The 23,206-nt window shown below is 36.3% G+C and overlaps 1 protein-coding gene across 1 annotated transcript; it reads left to right on the top strand.

Moving 5' to 3' along the window:
* The first annotated feature begins 1,973 nt into the window (after positions 1-1,973).
* On the top strand, positions 1,974-2,552 carry LOC18428584 (E3 ubiquitin-protein ligase Os04g0590900). The gene has a single exon (XM_006837900.1). It carries the CDS (start codon positions 1,974-1,976, stop codon positions 2,550-2,552), a length of 579 nt encoding a protein of 192 aa, XP_006837963.1.
* The last annotated feature ends 20,654 nt before the right edge of the window (positions 2,553-23,206 follow it).

The following is a 23,206-nucleotide window of genomic DNA, read 5'->3' as shown; positions in this document are numbered from 1 at the left end:
CGCTCTCTTTCTTATTTTCTTATCGCTGCATGCTCTTTTCTCCCATAGCCGCACGCTCTCTTCTTTTATCGTTGCGCACTCTCTTTTCCCATCACTGCGCGCTCTCTTCCTTTATCATCGCGCGCTTTTTTCCTTTATCGCCATGCGCTCCCTTTCTTCTCTCCTTATTGTCGCGTGCTCTCTTCTCCCATCGCCTCATGCTCTCTTCCTTTATCACCGCGTGCTCTTCTCCTTCTCTCCTTATCGCCGCGTGCTCTCTTCCTTTATTGCCACATGCTCTCTTCCTTCTCTCCTTATCGCCGCGCACTCTCTTCTCCCATCTCCACGCGCTCTTTTCCTTTATTGCCGTGTACTCTCTTCTCCTATCGCCGTGCTCTCTCTTCCCTTATGCTTAGAAAAAAAAGAGAAATTTGGGTCGTTACAACTAGGGACCTAAATCATGGGGCCCCCCTTTTTTTTTCTTTTTGGTTTAGCTGATCCGAACGTGGGATATAGTGAAGTGATTATCAACACTATAGTTAGTCACGCCCAAATTGGATTTTTTTTTAGGGTAATCCAGTGGGGAAGACATGCTTCTACTCGTTTTCCCAAGTAGATTAGGAATTAGTTTTTTTGAATATATTAGTGGGATGGTGTTAATGGTATGAATGGAAATCACAATGTGGTGACTAGGGTGTGGGGTGCTCCCACCATGACCCTAGCCCCTTTCCTATTATATATATATATATATATATATATATATATATATATATATATATATATATATATATATATATATATATATACATATATGGGGCAATGATTTCATGCAATAGTTGTATAATAAGATGATGCAACAACCTTCAAAAACTATGGTATGGCTATTTGTTTGATCCAAATTTTGAAATATACACTCTTTTCATTTTAATGAACAATCACACAAAATAACAATATGAAAACATAACCTAAAACGTATTTTTTTAGCCCAATTAACATAAGCCGTTCATTTTGGAGAGATACTTAGATCTAGGCCTTAGAAAGATTTTTTTATTTCCAATTTTTTTGGATGACTTTATTATCATTAGATGAACAATGTTAAAAAATAAAAAAATGATTTTGAATTTATAAAGGCTAAGATCTTGAAATTCACCAAATGAATGGTCTAGATTCATTTTTGGAGGGGACCCATTTGACTATGTCTAGGGTTCAAATTGAATTTTTTTCTTTTTTTAGATTGATTATTGAGATGAAGAGAGTGTGCGTGTAAAATTTTTGGTCATACAAATACCACAAACATGGTTTTCTAGAAGTGTCGCTGCATTATACTATGATACAACCGTTGTATGAAATCACTGCACACACACACACACACACACATATATATATATATATATATATATATATATATATATATATATATATATAATTTCTTTGAAGGTGTTAATGAGGGCGTTAGTGGTCCTTATCTCTCAACCGTTATCTCTCTAAGAATGGTTTAGATGTCTCCTCCCTAATTATCCATTTCACATCCCTTGCATACAAACAAGTCACTTTACTAGGCAATGGCACCTTCCACACTTGCAAACAATACTATGGACAAGAAAACGGCTAAAACCACCCAAAATAGCAGTCACACCCTTGATTTCAAGTTTTAATTTATTTCTCCCTGCCTAAACCATTCCATGTGTATGGATCCTCGTATTAGGCCTCATCGGAGTGTCCAAAATGCACTCTGTTTCCTTGTCTTATCTTGCTCACCATAATTTCCATCGCCCCACCATTAACTTCTCACCACATTTTTAGAGCCCCCTGTTTCATCTCCACCCTTTGATCAGGGAACCTTGCATTGAGCTCTCTAGCCATTGCCCAAGTGGATGGCACTTGTTGCCGACTTGAGTCTTGAGGTTTTAGCCCATGGATCAATATGAAGGGACCTCTTGTTGCAACTTTTGAGTTCTGATTGGAATCAGATTAGGGAGGGCCATCTCCACAACATGCAACCAGGTGGCCCGGAGGCGGCTCCGGCAATTGAACATGATGAGTCCCCCAGTGGCACATGGAACCCCTATGTTATCTCCACCATCGCCATGGTTTGCAGTGTCTTTCTCATCCTCAGCTATTACAAACTTCTGTTTGGATGCTGCTCAACGTGCCGTCGCAGGTTCATGGGGCGGAACCCTGGACCAGTTGGGGGCCACTCCCTCCTTGAAGATATGCCCAGCAGCGACATGCCTTCACCGCATAGTCGAGGTGGCTTGGATCTCATGGCTGTCAGCAATCGGATGCCTGCCTTCCAGTTGGAGGCCGACTTGGAGAGCGGTGGGACGGACTGCTCAGTGTGCTTGGGGGAGCTCATTGTAGGGGAATGGGTGAGGCGCTTGCCTGCTTGCAGGCACGCGTTCCATGTCCCCTGCATAGACAAGTGGTTTGCATTGCATTCGAGTTGCCCGTTGTGTAGGGCCGATGTGAGGCCTACTTTGTTGCTGGTGGCTCTGCAACGTGAAGGCGCTAGCGGGGAGCAGTATCACCTCTTGGGCACATCTTTGAGGCCCAGCATTGGGTTGCATAGATGATAGCTCTTCCACTTTTATACTTAGGGACGATTTTTCCCATCAGGAAGTATATCATAGGCTAGGGCAATGGTGTTTTGGTAACCGGGACATCTGTGATATTTTTTTGACAAGGTTATATAAGAATGGAACTCCAGAAATGAAAACCCAGCCTCTACCATCTTGACCCAAGCCCAATTCTTATAACGTCTGTTATAGTTATTAACCATACCTAAATGAATGTCCATGTTATTGACCCAAGCCCAATTCTTATAACGTCTGTTATAGTTATTAACCATACCTAAATGAATGTCCATGTTATTGGGCTTGGGCGCTTAGGTGGTTAGCAGCTGACTTCAACAACACTGCATTTTCAAGTTCAGATTATACCACTGACCCACCTCAAAAGAAAAAATATTATCCATGTCAGACAGCTGCAATGCAACCCCATTGATTATCAGCAGCAATGGACGGATGGATGTCCCCATGGTGTACCGCATGACATACACCATTGGTCTATGGTATATTTCCTATTCTCCATTTGTCTCGTGCGATTGGTATGTATGATTATGTATTATAGGCCAAGGAAGTTTATACTTACTCTGAGTACAGGGCTCTGGGGCATGCATATTTAGGAAGCTTCAACATTCTTGTGAGCTTCTAAAGGCAAGTTTATTGACTAGTAATTGCGTGAATTTTTTTTCAATATCTATGTGTTTCATTTTGGAAGTTTTAAGTCTTTGATGGGCTAAACAATGGGCTGTTTGGATCTTTCGAAAAGGATTACCAGGAAATGGTTTTCCAAAGAAATGATATTTCTTCTATTTGGATCATAAATCTGAGACGGAAATGTTTTTCATTTTCTGTATTTTGAGCCTAAAGTAGAGAAATTTATTTTCCTGATAGTTTTGCATTAGACCCTAAGCCGACCTTATCTGGTAGGGTTGGGTCCAGTCTAGAAATAAATAAATATAAAATTTTATTTTTATATATTTTATAATACGGTCAATGTTGTTTAGATTTATCCTTTATTTATATATCTCGGGTCAGGTTGGGTCATATATACCGAGTTAGGTCGGGTCGGGGTTGACCTTGACTCAATAGGGTCCAAGGTGGACTAGGGCCTGTCCCAGTACAGCTCAAGTTCAAGTGGATCTAGACCCATCCCATCAGGTCCATTGGTTGGATCCAAAACCAGCCATGCTCAGGTCCATAGGTCGACTCAACCCATTTCCCACCCCCAGTCTCATACACCTTAACCTTAGGTTCAATAAGCTTAGTGGCGTTTTACTTAATGATTTTAACCACTAATTTATATGCAATTTTCCTTAACAATAACAAGGTTGAGGGGCCCAATATATCCAAGTTTGGGAATTCCATGTTGCATCTATATATTATTCAAAAAACAAAAATAAATTTTGAAGAAATATTTTTTCACAAAATATATTTAAAAGGAAATAGATTTTCTAGACAATTAAATAGATTTTCTGGACAATTTTTTTTCCAAAGATCCAAATGGCCCCGAGGTGTCTTATTTAAGGCCAATAAAAATAAGGCGGGACTCAACCCTCGCCCATGCATAGACCACCACTAAAAATAATATTGGTGTAAATCGGGATCACAAAAGTCTATCAAGAGTAGGGCTCATAATGGCTTGGTATTGGACTAGGGCAATCTTGATCTAACCAACCAATGCCTCTTTAGGGCTGGTATGGACATTGGGTATTGTTGGGCCAATTCTGTCATGACTGGGTTGGATTGGGCCTCAATTTTTTTTTACTAAAAAATGAAAATTAAAAACCAAGGGGACACACCAAGTCGGGTGAGAATGTCTTGGCCCAAGCGTATGCCCAACCTGGCCTAGCCCTGGGCCATGGTAGGCCAGTCCTCAAGTTATATTTTATGGCCCAGACCCTGGTTTTTTTGAGCCGAGCTGCCCACCCCATTGAAGAATCAAAACTAGCCACTAGAATAAGGAAACCATAATGTAACTGGTATGATTACGGAAAAAGTACGGTGGTAGGAGTAATCAGGGTTCAGAAAAATGGTAATCCAGATTGGAATAGGCTGATCCAAATCATGAGCCTCAGGGAACTCCAAAATATCAAGAACGAATCGGTTCCCTCTATGAACTGGCCGATGTTGACCATTTCTCTGACATAGTTGGCTAATTCTGTCAAAAAACTGGTTAGAATGGGCCCACCTTTTATTTTTTCAAATTTTTTGTCCTCTAATTTTCTATTGGTTGGTCTACTCGACTGAGTCGTTGATCCATTGAACCAGACAGGTTTTTCGAAAAGAAGATCTGGGTCACCGATCCATTTTTTAAACCTTAGGAGTAAGCATTGTCGAATCCGTATGTTGGTCAGTGATAGAGGAACAACAGGTCTCTCAAAACATGGAATAAAGTCAAGAAATCATAGTGTGAGTCAAATGATCATGGCAAAAATATGGTCATAGGGCAATCATTGTTGAATGCAAAGGTTGGACGGTTGATTGACAGCAGTTCTCACCGAACGTGTAATAAAAGAAGGGAAACCGTAGTGAATCATGTGATCATGGAAAAATTATAGTTAATGTTCTGAAACACGACTCGCTAAGGTGCCGAGTTGAGCTACTTGACCGAGTTTTAGTAACTCAATCCAGTCGTGTACATTTACAAAAAAAAATAAAAATACAGAAAAAGAAAGTTATATACATACAATTTAAACAAACTTAAGATGTAGAATTAATGTGCATCTCAAAAATCCATCATAAAAGTTGTTTTGATGTTGGAAATCCTTTAATTGATCATCTCTACATCGGGTTATATGAATATGAAAAGAAAAGACAATTTGAGTCCTAAAAATTATATATCTTGCAACAAATTATTTAGACCATCTATTTTCACAATTTTCAAATATTTATAGAATCTATTTTATTTGAACCATTTTTGGAGTTTAATATTTTATATTTAGAGACAAAAGTAGATTATCAAGCCACGCGAAAAACTTTTTACACCAAAATTACGTGTATGATAAAATTTTGGGGTGCGTATTAAGTTGATTAAGGTTGCAACCGTATACAAACCACATCCTTTATGAGTTTTATACTTTGGGATTCCATCTCTCTGTTTTTTTTTGATCCCTCAAAACTAACTAAATAAATTATGAATCCCTTATAAAAAAAATAATATTACCTAAATAAAATAGAAATACTACAATATTCTTTATTTTTTGAAATTCGAATTAATAAAAAAATCTTAGCTTATTTCTAAAAAAATGAGAGTCTTCACATCCAATGGAATGAAAACCAAAATAATAATTTGTAGAGCTCCAATCCAGAAGTAAAATAAGGGTTTCATTAGATCAGACATTTTTCAGCAAAATGAGTCAAATATATAAAAAAAAAGACTGATAATAGATAAAAAAAATCAATAAAATAGTGAAAAAATTAGTTTTCATAGTAGATCCGTTGAGAAGAGCTAAAATAACTTGATTTACAGAGCTTCAATCAACCAAATCATGTAAGGGATTTCATAGATCACTCAAATATCTACAAAAGAAAATAAAAATAACTTGATTCAATAGAAAAACAAAGGAGAACATATGGAAAAGGCATACCATAAATTTCAGGCGCAAAAACCCTAAAGGGAGATTGTTCGATACACTCTTTTTGAGCGATTTTGATATTTTTGAGCATGAAATCATTCCCTGATTCATCTTCTCATTGGGGTGCACCTATAAAAAATATTAAAAATAAATTTTCGATAAAATATAATGACCAAAATACCCTTTTAACATTTCAGGGGTATTTTGGTCATTTTAGTTTATTGAAAATATTTTTTTTTTATATTTTTTGCTAATGAGAGTTTATTAGAGGATTGGACATCCAAAACTTGGTGTCAAAATAGTTTATAAAAAAAAATTAAAAATAAATAGTGTAAAGACATGACATTGTGATTGGGGCAATCGTAGCCCTCCATTCAGAATCAATGGTCGGATAAGGAGAAGTATATATAACTACATAAGTTTTATGCTGTAGGGGAAGCATAGAAAGGTTGCCCTTTTATTACAAGGAGATTATAATTACAACTGGCATCTCTTGGGGTGCGACACATGGTATGATAATTCTTTTCTTTTTTTAAATTTTGAGTCAATGACACACATATGGGGTACGACACAAAGTATGATAATTTTTTTTTTTTTTTTTTAATTTTGAGTCAATGACACACACACAACCACCAGATTTGAAATCTAATAGACAAGCGTGATTGTGACTTTTTTGTATTAAACATACTTGTATTAAAAGTAAATGGTAGCCAAACTAGCTAAGGAAAGGTTTTGGAGCTATATAAAGGGTCACACATTGACAACTTTTCGGTGAACCGCTCATTTATCTGTCAAATATGCACTATTTAAGGAGTTCTGAATTCAAGATTTGGGTTGAAAATGAATTTGCAGATATCTGCAATGAGTTTTGCATAAGCAATCCATCTCCAAAAAGGGTATTAAGATGCCATCTCATGCACCCACTACTTTCACTTTTCAAATATTAAAGTGCGTTTGTAGGGCCATAGATTTACGATATGGGATTGTATACAATGAGACTAATTACTTTTGACATAGTCACAATTAGTTAAAACCATCCAATGTGAAATTTGATAGCTTGGATGTGTTACAAAATTCGAGAAAAATTATTTTGAAGTTTAAGCTTGGTGAATGAAATAATTATAACCATCCAATAGTCAAAATTAATGTGACTACCTTGTATCAAAAGTATGCCCTTGTGATATTCAATGGAGGCACATTTAAAACCGAGCCAACAGATGTTACAACGCTAAAAATACATGTGAGGTCCAGCAATTTATTTTTTTCCATTGACTTGGAATTCTCAAGCTCCAAAAAAGTATAGATCGGTTAGATTTATAAACAATTAGAAAAAGGGATCTAAAATCATAATCTGCTATTCATCCGCCAGGGAACTGGACAACATCATATTTTAGACTCGAGGAATTATAAGATTTTGGGCCCAAATAAGGCACGAGATCCATTGGATGACTCTTAGATACTTCTAAAAGAAATATATTCTATAAAAACATCAAGGTTTGAAGAATCAAGCTTACCAAAGATCAAAGACATTTCTTTCTCATTAAACTTTAACCTCCATATAAAGGTGGACTTTGAGAAGTAAAGGGTCATCTTGGACAAGTTGGGTAGAGCTTTCAATACTAATTTGAGTCTTAAATCTCAGATTGTAGTTGTTGAAATAGACAATGCTTCATCATAATTAAAGAACAAATCTAATAGCTCTAGAGAGAGCTATATATTTTCGACTCGTTGACATCTATACACGAGGAATATGTGGTCCATGTTAATCTTACAGTCTTATATATGTAATTTTCTTTTTTCGAGTTCTTTAATGTCTTTGTAAAAGCAGATCAAAAGCGACCATTTCAATGTATAAAGATAGGTTATAAACGAAACAAGTTGTTAGGAGCATTAAGAACTTTCCCCGAACCCGTATTTTAATAAAAAGCTATGATATTGGGTAAGTTTGTTTATTATTTTGTGTGTGTTGTCTGATCTACGTGAGTCAGATCTCTCTTCAAGTTTTCTTTAGAATACCTTTTAGTACAAAGGTTAAAAAAACCTCAAAACATACAAAAAAATATGAAAGTATATTTAAAATATAATTAAACAAAATACATCCAATGAAAATTAAAATGTGGTGAGAAAATGAATTTTGAAAATCAATTTGTACCAAGAAGTATTTTAAAAATAATCTAAAAAAGATGGAAAAATGTAAAATGAGTATTTATGGTCAAAATAATTCTCAATATTTTTCAAAATAATAGAAAATATTTAAAAAGCTATTCTAAACAAGTTTTTTATTTTTTACTTTTTTGAGTTTTTGAATTGCTTTTTAAGTATGTTGACCACCCTAACAGCCACGGCCAGTGGTTGGTTCTGAGTCACCCGGCCATTTCCAGTTCAACCTGGCCGGGTTGTAAGCACTGGGTATAAGGCTGTACAATATATCATCCACATCCTCTGGTGAAGGGTCCCTTCTCTTCTTCTCTTTAAAGGATGAATAAAGAAAACCACTTAAAGGCAGTCTACATCCAAGTACAATTCTAGGAGCATGACCAAGCGTAAAGAAAAGAATCCGCCCATGTCATAATGAGGTTGGGGTCGCATTAACAGCACTACCTAAGGACCAATTAAAGTTTAGGCCTTCAGTCTCACCTATTACATTGAAAAACCACTAACGATTTCAAAAAACTAATCATTTCCACTGAATTATTATTTCAAAAAAAAAAAAAAAAAAAAAAAAAAAAAAAAAAGGTCAAAAGAATCCGCTCCTGAGCGCTGCAGTCCATATAGTTGATCCAAGGTGAAGTCTTAGGCATCTTACTTTCATCCAAAATAAGCAAGGCACGACTATACAGAATTTCAAGAGTCTGAAGACATCGCAAAGTTCCGATTCCGATTCCACCACGATCTGATGGCAATGACTTGCCAGTTTAAGGGCTCTGTTGGCCCAAAGGAAGGATGAGATATAAGCTTGGGACGTTGAGAAAAAAAAAAAAAGAAAACTCAATCAATTCCAATAAAATGTCCGTGGCGTGGGGGCTAACTCCCAACAGCAATCCCCTAATCAAACTATCTCGTAGATAAATATAAGGTTGTCTCAGCCTGCATAACAGACAACTGCACCATCTGCACTAACTTCACCCCCTGCATGCAGTTACCCCCTGATATGGTGCAAATGTGTGCCCTTTTTTTTTTTTCACGAGTGCATGTGTATGCATGACAAATATTTATAAAAGGAAAAAGTTTATATAAGGATGCTACCTTATAATATTGAACTACAGATGCCCCTCAAAAATCCATCAGAAAAGGTAGTTTTAATTTGAAAAACCCTTTGATTGATCATCTCAACATGGAGATGTATCACTATGAAAAATAAGAGGACTTTAAGTCTCATAAATAGTGCATTTTACAGCATATTATCTACACAGTCCATTTTCAAGATTTTTATATGTTTATAGATCTACTTGATTTTAACCATATTTGAAATTTAAAATTTTATAGTTAGATATAAAAATAGATTTTTGAGATAATCCTAAAAATAATTTACATCAAAATTATATACCATAATAAAATTTGAAGGTGCACCTTACCTCTACACTGACGAATGCATCCGTATGCAAACTGCACCCTTTATAAAATGACTCACAAAATAAAGTAAAAACACACAGGAACATAAGCAAGACAATCTTTTCAATTAAGCAAAAACAATGCTTACAAACAGTGTGTGTGGAAATCTCCTTGATCGTGTTAGGCGAATCCTCTTAGACATTGACTCATATCATACCGATGAAAGCCTTGATTCTATGGCTTGGGGTTGGAGTTTCTCTCCCAAGAATTTGGAAGCCTAGTGTTTAAAAGCAAATTTGGTGAGATCCCGAATGAAATGACCTCAAATTTGTGTCAAACAGTTAAAAACTTGACTAGATCAATAGAGAAATGGGCCAATCGTTTTCATATCCACAATTGATACAAATATGAGAGATCTAACGGTGTTTTGGATCTGCTCGCAGTGCCAGCTGAAATTTATGCCAAATTAAATATTTAAAAGTAAAATTTATGTGTTATATGTTATTTTTGACGTACTTGTATCCTCGAAACAAATAAGGAAAGAGCCAATAGTACCTAAGACACTGCTAGACCATGGGAACACTGCAAAAAATCAGCCTAAAACTTGACAACCTCTAAAGAAGTATCGGAACGGCTTCAAAATGCATGAGAAGGGTAGTTTAGGACACCTGAAGGGCACTTGCAAAGTTTCGTCATATTCTGATAAGTTTTGATATGATCAGAATGAAACTAGGTTTTCAAAACCAGCTCTTTTCATGTTGAAAGTGGACCCTACAACTACAACCCTATTGTCTAGGTCTCAAAATATTACCAGACTACTGCCATTAAATCCAGAACGTCGAAAAATCCCCAGATACCAAAGTTTGGCTCAATTGGACCCCCCAGGACCATTCTGGTCTTAACTTACCCAAAAATGTTGGTTATACACTATTGCGGTGTAGCATCAGTGGACCAGTTTCGATTTATGTAAATTGTGTTTTCTCATAACTTAGCCATTTTGGGTCCAATTAAGCTCAACTTCAGACACAAGCTAGATCTCGATGATACGCTCATTTCGACATATGACATGCACCTTGACGTGGCCCGAAACAAAATAATTCTTAGAGAGAAGATGGGCTTGAAATATGAAAATTTAGAATTTTAAAAGATGAACATCCCATTCATTAAGAGGCCATAATTCGAGATCCCGATGTCAGATCATCACAAGTATTGATCTGTTACGACTGTGCTTCGAAGAGCTCCAGTTTAATATGATTTTTGTGAATGATCAGAGGCCGGATAACATTGAATTTTGAGGTCGAAGAAGGCATACTTTTCCTGTCGCCGAAATCTCATTTTTCGACGACTTCTCAAAATTGGAACATGCTCAAATGGAGACTAAAACGGACGAAATTTATCATGAAATGATCGTGATAGTACCATCTTTAATTTGTAATCAAATGAAGTCTCGAAATATCACGGAAAGAATCATAAGTTTATGGAACTAAGTTGGATTTTGAGTTCTTCTTTAAAAATCCATTTCAAGACGATCAAAGGGTATCAAAACGTGTGTAATAGTGCAAACATCGGATCAATTCGAATTTTATGACATTTGATCACTCGAGTTACCACCGTAAATGTCTGAAAAAGTTCTCGACGCCTAGCAATGGCAAGAGGCCACTTATGGAGGGATGGTTTTGTCATTTGTTAAAAAGTGCTTAAGGGTATTTTGATCATTAATTTCAAAAACGAGATTATTAGTTTGATTCATTAAGGGGCTATTTGGGTACCTGAAAATATATTATAGGGAAATTAGATTACTAGGAAATATGACATTTACATTGTTTATGTGCACTTTATTAGTAAGGAAGTGGAAATAGATTACACAATATTTCCCCAAATATTGTGAAATCCCATTATGAAATCTATTATACATGGGGAGAACTGGGAAACGTGCGTAACGGGTAATCTATTGCTTGCCTTTCTCTAAATAAAAGCCATCCCTTTATTTGCCGCTAAAAAAAAAGCCCACCCTTTATTTGTCGCTAAAAGCAAGTACTATCTAACTAACCATTTTCCTGCGCACATCCACTTCTCACTCTCAAGCTCCTCCACTTCTCGCTCTTAAGCTCCTCTTTTCCCTCGCAACCTTTCGCTCTCAAGCTCCTCTTTTCCCTCTCAACCTGCTTAGCTTACCACCTCCCTCTCTCCCTCCTCCCTATCTCTCTTGTATTAAGTCATTTGCACTCTTTCTACCATAAGATGTGCCCTTTCTCTCTCTAAGCTATCTCTTATAGTTTGGCGATTTTTTTCCAGCTAGTCATATAAAAATATAAAGAAGAAGGAGCATCAAAGTAGGAGCATCTCCACTGTTTTTACAGGGCATCTTTTTGGTGTAGATTAGAGGCAACAAAATCCAAAACCAGTAAGTTCTTAGCTCTCAAAATTTTGGTTTTTTTATCCCTAAAACCTTCATTTTCCATTCTTTGTTATTCTCCCTCAAAACTAAACCCTATTATAATTTGGATCAATAAGCAATATAAGAAATCGAACTTCCAAGTTAAAAGATATCTCAGGCTCCGAAATTACTAACAATTGAAAGTTTTCACAAACATGGTCATGGGAAAGTTGTTAGAAACTGTATTTCTATATATTTGCGCCTTAGGCCCCTATGGAACAATATTTCAGAATACTGCAGAGAACACTATTAAATTGATTAATCAAGAATATACAGGACTCCATATAAATATATGGCCAATAACATTTAAAGGTACATACCAATGGTTATGGATAGACTACCACCTAATCTTATCAAGAGATATGTATCCATACAGATGTATATCTATACTGATATGTATCAGTATGATACATATCCTAATCTTATTAAGAGATATACTGATATGTAGTAGTAATGATTTATTAATCAATACTAACACGAGATATCTATATCCTAACACTCTCCCTCAAACTCAAGATGCTTTGACACAAAGCAGTTGGAGTTTGGACAATACTAAGTTGCCAAAAACGAGTAGTGAGATCTTCAGATTGCTTGAACAACAAGCACATATTACATTGACGGATCAACAAGCCTCAGGAACAGATGGCTTCATGAACATCTGGGATCGAGTAACAAAAAACTCGATCAACAACAGACAAACATGCAATTGGAACCTACGCGATAAAGTTATGAAAAACTCAATCATCAAACAAGATGGAGTAACAGAAAATTCCATCATCCAATAGGATTGAGTAATAAAAAACTCAATCATTAACCATAGGCATTCGGAATAGACAGGATCGAGTAAACTCGATCATCACACAAGAACGAGTAAACCCGATCATCACAGGATTGAGTAAACTCGATTATCACACATGATGCATTTGGAAAAGCCAATAGAAATCAAAAGAAAGTCCGAAACCTTTGAAACATCGCCATCTATAATAAGCACAGATCCAAGCAACTTGCTCCCACGAGGATCGAGAGTTTCCCACCATTGTGCTCTTTAGATTGCCCCAAATGGTTAATGCATGGCTTATCTTGAGTAGATCAAGACAACTCTCTCTATACGGCGATCTCTGGGGTATTGCAACTCTCTCTCTCTACTGCGATATCATTTCAAGCCTAAGTACTGAGCTTTGCAATGTGTAGAATGCAAATTATATAAACTTGTATGCTCTCTAATTTATTTTCTCTCTTAGTCTTTATTTCTCATTTTTTTTTCTCTCTTCTTTTCTCTCTCCTCCCCCTCTCTCTCATGAATAGGCAGATCCGGGCCTTCGGCCTAAGCCCGAGCCCACATCTCTCTTTCTCATGCAACTCGCTCTTTCTTCTCGTTGTGACTTATATCTCTCTTTCTCACGCAACTCCCTCTTTCTTCTCACTGATTTTGTTTTTTCTCGCTCCCCTTTAACTTCCTCTCTCTCTCTCTCTCAAAATATCTCGGATTTTCTTCTCGTTGTAACTTATATCTTTCTTTCTCACACAACTCCCTCTTTCTTCTGGCTGACTTTTATTTTTTCTCCCTCCCCTTTAACTTCGCCCCTCTCTCTCTCTCTCTCAAAATATGTAATAGGTGATGGTCTGATTGAGTATGATGGTCCTTGGGGACCATCACTATTTTCAAAACTTTTACTCTGGATTAACTTTTGCTTTGCCTGCTTTTGCCTCCTGCTGCTTGCAGCTGGCAACGTCCTTTAGCGGACGTGGTTTTCGTACGATAAAAGCAGACTTTTAACGCGACACCTCAGGTATGAGGTAGAGCGTAATAAAATAATATAATAATACGTTATAAGAATTTAAATAGGGGATGTGAGCACTCCCACCCTAAAACAAAATTTTGAGATCTCTCTCTCTGGTTGAAACACAGTGAACTTCTCTCTCGAACCAAATTTTTTTATCGGAAGCTCCCTCTCAAATAATTGTGGGTAAGTGACATCGTCTTTCTGAAAAATAGTCTGTTTTTAATAAATAGTGATATTTCCATCCAGGATCTTTATTTTATAAGTTTTGTGTGTAAGTGACCCCATTGTCTCGAAAAATAATCCATTCTTTTTAAAAATGAAATGAAATAAGGTGCGATAAATTTTATGCGCACGTGACCCCATTATCTTGAAAAATAATCTTTTTAATAAAAATTGTGATATTTTATCTATGTTAGAAATTTTGAATGCTGTAAATTAGAAAAATAAATTTATTTATTTTTCTTGTCTATTGTTAGAAATAAATGTGATATTTCTGCTTTTAGTAAAATTGTGATATTTCTTTCTACTGTTTTGAATATTTAGACATTGTAAAATTCATGTGCAAATGACTGCCTTATTATTTAAAAAAATTGACATTTTTGCAATTGATTATAGTATTGTGATGAAATGTTTATTTGTGGATTGATATCCCATAAATTGTGATAATTCCGTATTCTTGAATTTTTATAAGAGTTTTTCTATACATATTAAATTGGCAATTATGCTAGAATGCCTTTACAAACTGCTACCTTTCTAAATTTGAGCCCAAAATATTTGATTGGTTATTTTTGAAATGTTATAAAGAGTGACTGTTATTAATGGTTTAAGTGAAATTCATATTAATGATTTTAGTGATAAGTTGAGTACATGATATTGCTGCTTTCGAATGTTTAAAGAGATTTAGAAATAATTTAAGTATGCAAGTGGACTCATCCGGTTCGCCGGTGAGGTATAAGTGGACCTATCTGGGACGCCGGTAGGGATTAAGTGGACTCATCTGGTACGCCGGTGAGGTATAAGTGGACCTGCAGGGATTAAGTGGACCTATCTGGGACGCCGATAGGGATTAAGTGAACCCATCAGAACGCTGATGGGGTATATAGGTGACCTACTTGGGACGCCAGTAGGGTATTTTGTGAAATCCTTTGAATTATGTACTGCCGTTAAAAGTGTTATAAGCATTTCAATTACTCGGATTATACTTAATTATGCATTTATTGAAAGTGAAACTGTTGATGCATTTCTGTTAATAGATCTCATTTTGAAAAATATTGATATCTTTCAATCATGATTATTTTTAGGATTATGATGATCACTTACTGAGTAGCCAAACTCATCAAACTATGGTAAACATTTTTTTCAGGATAACTACGGATTCATTTTGAGTGCTAGTCAAGATCAACCTTGGAAGATACTGTTGTTGTGCTAACTTTCTTTATTTACTATGTAAGACCTCGCCACTGTAAATTTGTCCTATCAATAGATGTATATATGTTTTGTCCGTCACATCTCAGGAATAATAGTATTGTAAATTCATGGGGTGTGACAAAATATCTCTGTTCTCTCCTTTCTACCCATAAAGAAGATAGCTTGTATCAGTGACACCAAGTTCCTTTTAACAAATGGGACAAGAAGATGGGATGGAATGGGAAGAGGCCCAATTCATTGATCCTTGCAAACAATGCATATCCGTATTCATTGGAAAGTTTGGGCTTGTAGTCGGGTTCCAAACTTCCAACTGGTGGCCCCATTAGGATACAATCAGGGCTTGAGGGCTCGGTTTGGGCTTGTAGTGGGGTTTCCAACCGGTGGCCCCCATTAGGATATAATGAGGGCTTGGTGGTGGTGTTGGTCTCTAATGGTTTTCCTAAAATTTCTGGAGAAATCAGCTTCCTAATCTTCAAGGCTTCTGTCTTCATCCTCACTGCCACTGCTGTTAGGCCTTACTGCTGCCGGGCCTTTCTTATCAATTGTAAATTTTTGGGTTTTGATTTTCTTATAAAAAAAATTGATTGGATTTGGATAGAACTCAAAACAGAAGACTGCAACTCTAGATAATGAAACAAAACTAATTGCTCTTTTTTTTTTGGTTATGAAACAACGAACTAAAAACTAGAACTCTGCAATTCCTAAGAGAGAGAAGAAAAAATTAAAAAATCCCAAAATCTCTTCGCAGTAGAGAGGAATAAGCCCTCAGACCAAACCTTGTCTTTCTCTCTCTACAAGCCCACACAAAAACACAAGAAGATTCTTCTCTCTCTAAAAACTAGAGAAAACACAAAAAACCTTTTGGCAAGAGAAACGGATAAGCTCTCATAAGCGCTCCAACTGAGACCCCTCCTTTTCTCTCTTTATCTTCTTCGCTTTCTCTCTTACTTTTCTTTTTTGTTTCTCTACACTTAAATCGTAGAACTTCAAAAAGCGATTGAGGGCGTCACCGATCAGAGAAACTGGAAACAAAGGCTCGATGCTTGAGAGACGAATTACCCAGTCGTGAACTTGATACCATGTTAGAAACTGTACTTCTATATATTTGGGCCTTAAGCCCTCATAGAACAATATTTCAGAATACTGCAGAGAACTCTATTAAATTGATTAATCAAGAATATACAAGACTCCGTATAAATATACAGCCAGTAACAGTTAAATTTAAATACCAATGGTTATGGATAGACTACCACCTAATCTTATCAAGAGGTATGTATCCATACATATGCATATCCATACTGATATACATATCCTAATCTTATCAAAAAGATATATTGATATGTATCAGTAATGATGTATTAATCAATACTAACACGAGATATCCATATCCTAAACAAAAGTTGTTTTCCTCAGTGTTCTATCTATATTGTGAGTGAAATGTATCTATTTACTAAGAGATATATTCAGAATTCAAATTGATACTATTCCATTTTTTTTTCTTTCAGGCTTGAAAAGTACAAGTGTTTGATGAGTAACCTATGGGAATAATATTGCTTTTGCTATACTTTACTTATCATCGAATGGGAAAGTTGATATTTATATGAAGGCACCAACATGATGCCAATACCCATCCTTGATACTTGTATATGTAAAATGATATTAATAAATATTTCATGAATAAAAAACTAAATGTATATGCATGATGTAAAATGATAGTAATAAATATTTTTTGAATAAAAAAACTTGTATATGCATGATAATTGATTTATATTCAAGTAACAAGTATTACTATGGTCTCTGTTCATTTGTACTATGGATATCATTACCATTATATGCATGTGTGTTTTTATTGAATTTTGAGGCATCATATATGATTCTTTTGGGAACTTCTATACTAAGTCCATGTTTATTGTCATGAGGTTAGTATTATAAATTGTTTCTGATTTCTCCAGTATGATTTGGTCATGAATATCATGCAATCTTTAGTATGATTGTGGATGCTTAAAGCTGATTTATATTTTTTTTCTTTTTTTTGCAGTTAGCCACTATTGTCTGGAGCAGAATTTTGAGTTTATAGTGGTAACTAATTATTTGATTGCAGGGGAAGACAATTTATGTTTAGTATTTTGAATATAGTTTTGTTTTTTGATTGGAACATGGTGGTTTTGAATTATGAAATTATACATCTTGCTGAATGTTTCTTTTTGTCTATCAGCAGTGTTGGGTGTTGATGATAATGTCCGGATGGGTTTCTTGTGAGCATTAAGGTTTGACCACAATAGAACTCCATTCTTTGTGCTCTGATCTTATTCCTTGGAATGTGATTAGTACTCTATTGACTTTTAAAAGCAGTCATATCCAACACATTAAAAGTAAGTTAAGTGATATGGAAGTAGTTACTCTATATCCTTCAAACAATACAATGTCTGTTTCCCTTCACTGTAGGTGTAAGGTTATGTTCTTGCCTTGTAGTTTATGACCTAATGTTGAATAAGATTTCTTTTCTAAAAAAGAAAGTGGATTTCGGTGCAGGGTTGATTGGGGCATGAGGTTCAATGAAAGAAATGACTCAATCTTGGGTAGATATTCCAAATTTACCATCAACATTTGCATCACCTTCTAATTCACCACCAATTTTTGCTCAATATCAACCCAATTCTTGCTTAAGGCATAGGTAATGGTTTTCTCTTTGATTCTATTTGCAGTCTAGAGCTTGTTGACTTCTATATCTTATTATTTTGAGGTGAGGCTTATACTTGAAGGATGATGCCCATTAGTATTGCTTGGGAATCCATTTGTTTATGATGCATTCGACCTTTTAGCACGAATGATTTAGATAAAGCATGTAATCGGCATGAAAATGGTTTGTCACCTGATGTCTCTTTGAATGGGTTCATTCAATAGGATTGAATTAAAAGTTGCAGAGTTGTCCTATGAATTGCTTTAGTCAATTTGTCTTGGATCTGATTTCTTGGAGTCTCACCTGGTTGTCGTAATTTTTTGCTGTCTTGTTGATTCTTTTGAGACTTGGCCGTGTTTTACTCTCCTGATTTGTCTCAGGTCATTGTTGAGGCCTAAGCTGAGACTATTGTTATAAATAGAGAATTAATGCTTTCTTCATATTTATTCATAGTTGAGCTTTATTTTTTCAATTCTTTTTTGAAAATTTTTAAAAATGTTGCATCTGGAATATATTTAGAAACAATTATAGGGTGGATGCTTTTTTATTTTCATGAGTGTCAATAGGATAGCTTTTTGTTCCCAGAAAGTGTTGTCAAGGTATATTCTTGATTATTTGAATTTGGAAATTGTGCATGTGCTTTGGAGTCAAAGCTGCTTTGCTAATTTGATGCATATTCTATGCGGTCACTATTAATTATGATGTTTTGGCAGTGCGAGTAATATTTTTCAATTGTTAAATAGTCCAGATGGACTGAAGGCAACATCAATAGTTCAGATGGGAAAACTCTTGCTTCCAGATCATAGTGCTCTTTTTCTACTCTATTAGTCATTGATGCCGGGCAATGCCATTAATTATTGATACTGTGTCCATTTACCATCCCCTTGCTTGCAGCGGTGATGATGTTATTATTAGAAAAATTTTCTGGAATGATGTGATGTTGACTTTAATTCCACATTTCAGTGGAATATTATGACAAAAAAGAAAGAAATAATATTTTATAGGCAAGTGCTGGTAAAATATCGATAATGCATTTCTCATATTTTTTTTCCAGACATAACCAAGCAGTAGATATGTATTTCCCTGGTTACATCTAAATATTACCCAAACAATAACAGTCCATTTGCATACGCAATAATGTATTACGCTAGTAATATATTTAACAGACAATATATTTTCAAGTATCCAAAAGACCCCTAAATGTGTATTTTTTTGACAATTCTAGTTGTTTTTTTACCAATCCACCCTTGTTTTGGGTTTGCACCGTATAAGGAACTTAAGTCATTTGTAATGATCACTCTTGAAAACTCTTGAGAATTTTGGAAATTAATGAGAAGAACTTGAGAGCTTAGGCTTGTTCTTTTGTTTTGATTCCAAATTCAAGACTCAAGGTGAGAGGAGAGAGAAACAATTCCTGGAGAGAGAAAATACTGCTAGGAACCTTTCACTCGCTAGAACCCCAAAACTCTAACTTCCCTAGTATTCCCAACTCCCAATCCTACCCCATACACTCCAACTCCCATACACCCTAGAAGTCCTAGCTCCCAACCCTACTCAATGTACCCTACATCCTAACTTAGTTTTCCTACACCATACCCTACTTCATACACCATAGTATCCTATACACTTTAGTTTTCCAATTCCTTACCTTACCTCATACACCACAGCACCTTATACATGTAAGCTTACCTACACCCTATCCTAATCCATACACTATAGTTTCCATACACCTTACGTCAACCCAACCACCTAAACCTTAGACCTTAGCCTTGACTCACAAAGACCAAGGCCTATCTCTCTCAAGTGCATGTAAATGGACTAATGAAGATGCACTTAAGCTCAAGCCCATTCTCTCTCCTCTCTCTTCTCTCTCTTTATCTCTCTGTCTGCTCGGACCCCGGGCAGGCCCATTGCCCTCTCCCTTTCTCTCTCCACATTCAAACTCCGGACCCCTACCTAGGGTGGGCCTGATTTCTCTCTCTTTCTCTCTCCTCACTGTCTAGGTCACGGATCCATGCCTTAGGCGGGTCCGTCCCCCTCTCTCTGTTTCTCTCCCTTACTCTCTCTCTTTTTCTTATCAATTGACAGACCCATACCATAGGCGGGTTCGCTTCTCTCTCTCCTCCACACTTGCCTACTCTCTCTCCCTCTCACCCAAGACGGGTTCATCCATCTCCCTACACTCTCTTCTCTCCTCACTCACTCATCTCCCCTAGAACCTAGATTCGCACCTTAAGAGGGTCCATCTATCTCTCATATTCTATCACCCTCTCTCACCCCAACCTACCCCTTTAGAAGCTCAAACCTGCACCATAGGCAGTCCATCTCTTTGTCATATTCTATCACCCTCTCTTACCCCAATCTACCCCTTTAAAAGCCCAGATCCGCACTATAGGTGGGTCCATCTCTCTCGCTCATCTCTTATCACACTCTCTCACTTCAACCTATCCCTTTAGAAGCCCGGATCTGTACCACAGGCAGGTCCATTCTCCATTATACCATTTATTTCATTTCTCTCTCACTTTAAACAAATTCCCTCCCTCTCTAAATCATATCTTGATCTCTCTCATTTTTGTTGTTTTTTTATTTCATTATTTCTTCACTCTTTCTCCTTACTTATTTGTTTTATTTTACCCTTAAGCACTCTATTTGGGGTTTTCTTGATATAGTGCCCTAGGGTTCTAACCTTTTGACTGTTACTCTAACCACCAGCTCATATAGTGTTGTTGAGTCGTAAGAGACATTGATTATCTTATGCTCGAGCACTCGGGTTGGGGTAATCCTGAGCTAGGTTTTCTTAGAGTTCTAATCCTTACAGGGTTGGGGACATTGATTCTTAGCGTTCTAACCTTTCACTTATTTTGCTTCATCATCATCTTCTTCTTCTTATCTTTAAACCAAGCCCTCATCACCCTACTCTTATTTTTTTCTTTCTTCTCTTTCTTACCTATTTCTCCTATCACTCTACCCCTAAAACTAGAATCACTTACCTGTGGGCACATTAAAAGAGGAGTTTATCATAAGTGGATTTCATTAGTAGTCTTTTCGTGAAAGTCTAGGTGAGGTATTGATTTCAGAGGGAGCTGAATTCAAACTCCGCTGCTAGATAGCCGGAGGGATTTTATTATTGATCTAAGAGGGCAGCAGCCCTGGTGTATCCCATGAATTCATCAGCGGTGAGGTACACCTCTTAATTGCTTTAAAATCCTCTTATCATTGGAAATACCTCTCCACACGTGGCACGCGAGGCCCACATGCGTGCGCGAGTCAAGCGGTTGTCCCAGAGGGGGTCATCGAGCCCGAGTCCCAGAGGGAGCCCGAGTGAGATAAATCCAGGCTCGACAACCTCCTCTATTATTTACATAGGGGGTAGGTGCGTAAAAAATATACACAAACGGGAGTTTTTATAGTCTTCATCAATCTTGGACAATGAGAGGCCTTTGACATCTTCAGTATAATCGGATGATGATTTGGGTCGTGCCATACGGTTTTAAAAAATATTTTTATTACCTGTTGCGACCTTTTGAACTTCCACCACGCCTGTCCTAAAAGCCTAAGCCTAAAGGGTTCTCTCCATACTTCACATATATCCATTTTTTTGGCATTTTTCTTTTAAGGTTTCACCATCACGGTCCTTTTTCTTTTCCCTTTTTATTTTTATTGTTTTTCCTTTTTTTTTCCTTGTGCAAATATATTTAATTTTTCTGGGAAAAGGTGGCACTCGTAGCGAACAGTAGGGTCGTGGGGTGTCATATGGTTTGGGATCGGGGGATGTTTGCATGCCTCTCAAGAACGTACTTTCTCATTTTCCTTTTTAACAAATATAGAAACTAATCCTACCCAAGTCTATTTTTTATTAAGCACAATTGTCATGGTATCCTGAGCTCATCTTTATTCTAGGGGAAAAGCAAATTATACAGAAATTTTATATGCATATCCTCAAAATTAATGTTTTTAAAACTTTCTATTTATGTTCATACCCAGTTTTTTCACTTTTTATTTGAAATGATCAATTTGCATGTACTTCGGATCTTCAACGTCTAAAGTTTTTTTTCGTATGATCGTTAAAAACAAACTTCAGAATTTGAATGTGCAAATAACTTGTCCGGATGTTGTTTTGATTTGATATAGAAAACATAAACTTTGGGCCTTGAAGAAATGAAGTTTAACTTGAAGTGGTTTTTTTTTATTTTTTTATTTTTAATACATAGAACTTCAGAAAAATTACCCGTCTCTGTTTATGTCTCGGATTGGAACAAATTACTATAATTTGTTGTCGCCTATGAATCGGTCGACATTTTTCACAAATATTACAAACAAGGCCCCTTATCTTCATATTTGTCACTCTTTCCTTAATTGAATTATGAATTTATTCATTGGAAGAAAAAAAGAAGTTTCTTGAACTTTTGAGCCCTATGGAAGAATGAAAGGAAAATTTTCGAAGCCATCTAATCATTCAAACCTTTGTTGCAATTTTTGGACCTCATGTTTTTTTTTTTCTTTACTTCAGACTTTGAAGGTTTGAATTTTATTTTGAACTATTATACAAATTTAAAATCGGAAGTAGGGGCAATTTGATCATTTTAAAAAAGTAAGAAAAGGGACATAAAAATACTAATGCGCACGTCTTTCAAAAAATGCTTTTCTAGCAACTTCCTCTCAACCAGTTTTATTTTCGCAATTTTTATCTTAAAAAATACTTTTCTAGCGAATACCCCCAAGTCAAAAAGTTATATTTATTGAGACCAAAATGCCCTTGTTTATACAAGCTCGCGTCACATCCTCGTAAATATGCAACCAAACGTTAACTGTTGAACCGTAGTAAACAATTGCTGGACCGACGTAAAGACGTGCCGGACTGAAGTCATCACGTGCCGGACTGTGTAGAACAATTGCCGGACCCCATCAAAAATTTATCTGACCGAGGACATCCAGTGCCGGACCGCATTTCTTTTTTCCAAACTAACAGCCTAGATAGAGAAACAATTGTCGAACCAAATATTGGATGTACCGGACCGTGTGCAGCTAGTGCCAGACCGTCCTACTGCCTAACCAAGACTACGACTGGAAAAGAGAGAGGTCTTTTAACTTAAAGGAGGCAATTTTGGTCTTTTTTCTTACTTGGGGGTGTATTTGCTAGAAAAATATGTTTTTAGGGTAAAAGTTGAAAAAACATTTTTGATTGAGGGGAGGTTGCCTAGAAAGTT

Source organism: Amborella trichopoda, chromosome 7 (genome assembly GCF_054954075.1).
Source record: "Amborella trichopoda isolate Santa Cruz 75 chromosome 7, AtrichopodaSantaCruz75HAP2 v2.0, whole genome shotgun sequence".
Lineage (NCBI taxonomy): Eukaryota > Viridiplantae > Streptophyta > Magnoliopsida > Amborellales > Amborellaceae > Amborella > Amborella trichopoda.
The sequence above is the reverse complement of the archived record's forward strand: the minus strand, read 5'-3'. Positions and strand labels throughout refer to the sequence as shown.